Source organism: Danio rerio, chromosome 8 (assembly GCF_049306965.1).
Source record: "Danio rerio strain Tuebingen ecotype United States chromosome 8, GRCz12tu, whole genome shotgun sequence".
Lineage (NCBI taxonomy): Eukaryota > Metazoa > Chordata > Actinopteri > Cypriniformes > Danionidae > Danio > Danio rerio.
This window is the reverse complement of record NC_133183.1, coordinates 38,235,993-38,241,209: the sequence shown is the minus strand read 5'-3', so window position 1 is coordinate 38,241,209 and position 5,217 is coordinate 38,235,993. Positions and strand designations below refer to the sequence as shown.

The 5,217-nt window shown below is 42.0% G+C and overlaps 1 protein-coding gene across 2 annotated transcripts; it reads right to left on the bottom strand.

Annotated features, from left to right (window-relative positions):
* Positions 1 to 3,143: 3,143 nt before the first annotated feature.
* LOC100007049 (E3 ubiquitin-protein ligase RBBP6-like) lies at positions 3,144 to 4,912 on the bottom strand. 2 transcript variants are annotated; one of them, XM_073908998.1, is made up of 7 exons: positions 4,583 to 4,912; positions 4,293 to 4,389; positions 4,114 to 4,189; positions 3,879 to 3,967; positions 3,742 to 3,802; positions 3,500 to 3,639; positions 3,144 to 3,404 (listed from the first exon to the last, which is right to left on the bottom strand). In XM_073908998.1, exons 1-7 carry the CDS (start codon positions 4,740 to 4,742, stop codon positions 3,230 to 3,232), a joined length of 798 nt encoding a protein of 265 aa, XP_073765099.1. In that variant the 5' UTR covers positions 4,743 to 4,912; the 3' UTR covers positions 3,144 to 3,229. The 2 variants fall into 2 exon arrangements, with proteins under 2 accessions (XP_073765099.1, NP_001373456.1); NM_001386527.1 differs by lacking the exon at positions 3,742 to 3,802 and having other exon boundaries at positions 3,145 to 3,404; positions 4,583 to 4,899.
* Positions 4,913 to 5,217: the final 305 nt, after the last annotated feature.

Genomic DNA, 5,217 nt, shown 5'->3' with positions numbered 1-5,217 from the left:
CGGTTTCTGTACTGTGGTGAGCCCTGAAACCTGACTGAAACACTTCAAAAATATTGTTCGTCTGCAGAAAAGAGCATAATTGAGTGGAAACAACTTTTTCTAGTATTTTAGACATAAATGGAAGATTTGAAATAGGCCTATAGTTAGCTAAGTTGTTGGTGTCTAGTTGCGGTTTCTTAATAATAGGCTTAATAACAGCTAGCTTGTAAGAGTTTGGAACATGGCCTATAGATAAAGAAGAGTTGATAATGTTAAGAAGAGGTTCTCCTATAGCAGGTAGCAGCTCTTTCAGTAATTTTGTTGGAATTGAGTCCAGCATACACGTAGCTGGTTTAGAGCTATTTATAATTTTTACTAACTCTTCATGTTCTATGATTTTGAAGCAGTGTAGGTTATTATTATGATTTAATGAAATATTTACAGGATTTGGAGTATAAGCCGGTGCAGAAAGTTTGGCATCTCCTATTTTTTGTCTAAAGCCTTCTATTTTATTACTGAAAAAATTCATGAAGTCATCACTACTAATTTGCGGTGGAGTAGTTTGTTCCAAGGATGACCGATTATTAGCTAATTTAGAGATGGTGTTAAATAAAAATCTAGGATTGTTATGATTATTTTCTATCAGTTTGCGCAGGTGTTCGGTCCTGGCAGATTTTAGAGCCCTCCTATAGCTGGACATACTGTCTTTGTACGCAATTCTAAAGACCTCTAAATTAGTTTTTTTCCATTTACGTTCCAGGGCGCGGGTTGCTGTTTTGAGCGCACGAGTATGACTATTATACCATGGTATAGTTTTAATCTCTCTAGCCTTTTTTAATTTGATGGGTGCCACAGTATTTAGTGTGCTAGTAAAGATGGCATCCATACTGCTGGTTACTACATCAAGATCATTTGAGTTTGCGGGTGCATTACGAAATAGAGAAAGATCAGGTAAGTTATTGATAAATTCATCTTTAGTTGACGGAACAATAGTTCTACCAGGGCGGAGTATTGGAGCGGGTTTGCTGATTTCAGGTAAACACAGCTTATATAGTAAGAGGTAGTGATCTGTAATATCATCACTTTGTGGTATAATGTCTACGTCAATAACCTCGATTCCATAAGACAGAATTAGATCTAATGTATGCTTTAAGCGATGGGTTGGGCCCACAACGTTTTGCTTTATCCCAAGTGAGTGTATTAAATCCATAAACGCGAGTCCTAATGTATCATTAGCGTCATCTATGTGGATGTTAAAGTCACCTACAATTAGCATTTTATCAGTTTTGACTAGTAAGTCAGAAATAAAATCAGAAAATTCTTTTAGAAATTTGACATAGGGTCCTGGGGGTCTATATATGGTGATTAAAGCGAGAGATAACATAGGTTTTTGTATAGTATCTGGAAGCTGAACATTAAGCGATAATACTTCAAAGGAGCTAAACATAAGTCCGTTTCTCTGTTTAATATTAAGGAAATCACTAAAGATTGATGCAACTCCACCACCACGACCAGTTTGACGAGCCTCATGTTTATATAAGAATCCTGGAGGAGTTGCTTCATTTAAGCTAATATAGTCATTTTGTTTCAGCCAGGTTTCAGTGAGACAGAGTGCATTAAGATTGTTTGACTGAAGTAAGAACGCTGGAGGAACATCAAATTTTAACACGGAAGAGTTTTTTTTGTCTCTCTCAAATTAAAGCAATATTTCTTAATCTTGTTTTGTTTTTTTTTTGTTTTTTTACTGTACAGTTGCCCCAGGTGTTTATCAGGTGTGATGCCTGCTCATCTGACCTTTGACCTCGGCACTCAACTGCTGCCAGTTTTCTTTCAATGCCATGAGATTTCTGAATTCTACATGCAGGAACCGATGCATTCCTTTTTTTTCCTTTTTTCTTTTTAAACAAAACAGATATGGCAGACACGGCCAAACATTGAAACTTTGGAGGGCATTGAGGGAAAAAAAAGCACAATATCATCAAGGGGAATAAAAGGTTTGATCAAAGCGTGCGTTTACACACGATCATTTAAATATGGACAAAACCAACATTGGGTTATTTTTGTTATTAGATTTAAAATGCACGGACCCTATTTGACCCAGTGTTCATATATACATATGTTTTTATGAATGAATATTTTTGCATATAAAAGATAATAAAAGACTGACTAGACAGATTAGATAGTTTAATAGACAGATTGACACGTGTAGTCATTCGTTCCTGTGTATTTGATGACTAGCTTCCAGCAGTATCTGGCTGCAGACTTGCATGCAATCTGAGACACAAAGCACTCAGCGGAGCTAGTGAGGTCACTGTGAGAGGCGGGGTTAGGGGTGCACACTCACTGACAGCCTAGATTTAGCCTGGTTTTAACCAAGCCGTCTATTAGACTTTTAACCCTTATGTATTGTTCATATTGTTCAAGTGGCTGTTTTTGCCCCCAATGACCTCCATTATAACTAAACTTGTTTTAATTGCAAAGCCATGACACCAGATAGTAACTCATTCTTTATTGTTGGTGGTTTCCCTGTTGGGATGAGATAAAATGAGTCATTTTTACTTTTGATGGTCAGTTGGCACCTTTAAACACCCCCAAAAAAATGCTTGCTGGGATGGTACCAAGAGGCTGTGCTCACTTCTGGACAGAGGGGGTGTAGACTTGCAGCTAGTGCCGATAAGAGGTGCAGACGCTGAGGCTGTTCTGTATGCGAGTGTTGAGGTTTTGAAACATCAGCTGACAACGTGTAGGTAGAGAGTAGCAGGTTCTGGGAGTAGATGAGCTTGTCACCGGTGTAGACTTTGACCGACTTGTGAAGTTACTCACAAGACCTCCGCTTATGGGACATTACCATTCAAATGAAACGTTTCCAGCAGAATATGACGCTTTAAAAAACTCCATCGGCACTGGTAACTATGAAAAACACGACTGAGCACTAATAGTGTACTCAACACTTTACACTGACATTTGAAGGATCACCTGACATTAAAGACTGAAGTAAGAACGCTGAAAAAAACCCATCAGATTTTAGCCCAGAAGAGTTTCTCTTTTCCTAAATTAAAGCAAAACTTCATGATATTGTGTTTATGAATTCATTCGTGTGTGTGTGTGTGTGTGTGTGTGTGTGTTGCACTGCTGGAGTGAAGGTTAACCAGTCCACACAGTTCATGCGGCTATAATCTTTATTATCTTTTATTAATAAACTATGTACAATATTTACACGTCGGCTCCAGGTCTCTTGGATGAAGGTCTCTCAGCGACGTGGTCTCTTCTGGTCGCCGCGCGTCTCTGGTGAAGATGGGGAGCGGGACCGTTTCCCTCCGGCGTCCCGGACCGAAGATGCCGCACCTGCTGAGGACGAGGAGGGCAAAGGCTCGGTCTGGCAGGAGAAGGACGGCCTCTTTCTCTTCTCAGCAGCATAGGCCTCACTGAACAGATCGAGCGCAAACACACACAAGCAGACATCATGTGAGATTTGGACAAACACTAGAACATGCGGCTATGCCAAGTACAGTTTACTCACGCGTCTATGATGGGAATGACGTATCTGCCGCTGCCGTCTATCATGACTCCCTTTCGGTCTGGGTCGTCCACCTCCAACAGGAAGCTGCGGGGAATCCCTGTGCTCTTCCGGATGCGCTTGTGCGGCGCGGAGCGGCTGCCCTGTGAATTGAGGAGTGACAGTCAAACTCTGAGCAAACAATCTGACTGATGAGGACAAGAGCTCAAGTTCACAGCAACCGTGAGCTTGGAAAACCCAGTTACCACATTAGTGGGGCAGTGCCTAATGTGGTGTCCCGGGATCCCAAGCAGCCTCATGGCCTCACTAGTGAACATCAGAACCATGAGAATCAGCTCAGACATCTCTCACAAAGCAAACCTGTCAGTGTCTGAACGCTCACCTGCTGGAGTAGTAGCACAGGCTGGACTGGTACATCACCGCTTTCAGCTTGTCCTCCTCTGACGCCTTTGCCTCAGCCAGATTCTCAGTCTGTTTCACAGGCATTTGCACATTTGAATCTTTTTCACCCTCAACCCTTCAAACAATCTCAAATCTCCCTAAGAAGCTGAGTGCGTGTGCGTATATTGTGTGCTTTACATTGCGTTTTGCTATTGTGCTATTCATTTGTTCAATACCTTCAACAACTGCTCCAGTGAGAGGAGTGAAGGATCAGCTCTAGGTGAAGGTTCACGCCAGCGTCCAGCTTGATGTCTGCAAAACAAAGGAGCTTGTGTGACTAAAACACCAGGGACAGACCAGGAGTCTTCATATAACATCTAACAGAGGACGCGTGTGCTCATTTCACAGCACTCACCCAACAAATCTTCTGTTTGAGGACTTCAGTCCCGCCGCAGGGATCCGTCTGATGATGACCGACGTGTTTTTAGGGATGAGAGCATCATCTGTGTATTCTGACAGCAAAATAAAATCAGAATCAGCACATAATTATGGAGCACGGTATACTTTGAGAGCCATTAGCCTTTTAAAACAGCCAAAACATCCCTACATGTCAGCATCAGCACCACCTTACAGCTTCCAGAAGTGTCTGATGTAACGCATCTAATGTTAGCGTAGAACAGTTGAAGTGTCTTTTCCTCAACTCACCTTCATCAGTCTGGGCGTTGCTGATCTTCAGCTGGCAGAACTTCAGCCTCTTGCTCCTCATGATCTGCCGCTTCAGCTCCCCCGCGCTGATGTTGAGGCCTTCAAACTGGAGCGAGTCGTAGGTGAGTCGACTCTGGAACCTGTAGTGAACACAAGACATACTGAACACAAACACAAAGCACAGCGTAATAAAAAGGGTCAAACCTGAGTGATGGGAACAGCAGGCGATCAATCGACGTATCCAACGATCAATAATATCGATAATCTGGAAAAATTGTCACGGAGGACGCAGAGATCAGATGCCAATCGACACAGCCAGATTCAAACAACACCCACAGGACGGTTGTCATGGATGCTGATGATGAACACGTGACGCATGCGCTGTACAACTTCCGGCAATATTATCATTATTAATATTAATTTTATTGATAGTAGTAGTAAAATCATTGCGATAAGTATAATAAAATAAACAGCAGAACAGTTGGCCATCTCTGAATAATACACAGCGACGTTTCCCTGCACGAACGATTCAGGCCTTCGCCAAGAAGACTCGGGTGAGTCGATGATTCAGGGATTGATTCAACTGTCCGTTCATCCTATTGGCTTCTTTGGCTGAATGAATCGTTCAATGCTTT

Bases quoted from the DNA above. Each gene is read 5' to 3' on its own strand.
- LOC100007049 (XM_073908998.1), bottom strand. From the start codon at position 4,742: ATGTCTTGTGTTCACTACAGGTTCCAGAGTCGACTCACCTACGACTCG. The intron at 3,968-4,113 runs GTATTGAACAAA...CCTGTGAAACAG, and splicing joins CACTGGAGCAGTTGTTGAAG to ACTGAGAATCTGGCTGAGGC. The intron at 3,640-3,741 runs GTAACTGGGTTT...CTCAATTCACAG, and splicing joins GGCACTGCCCCACTAATGTG to GGCAGCCGCTCCGCGCCGCA.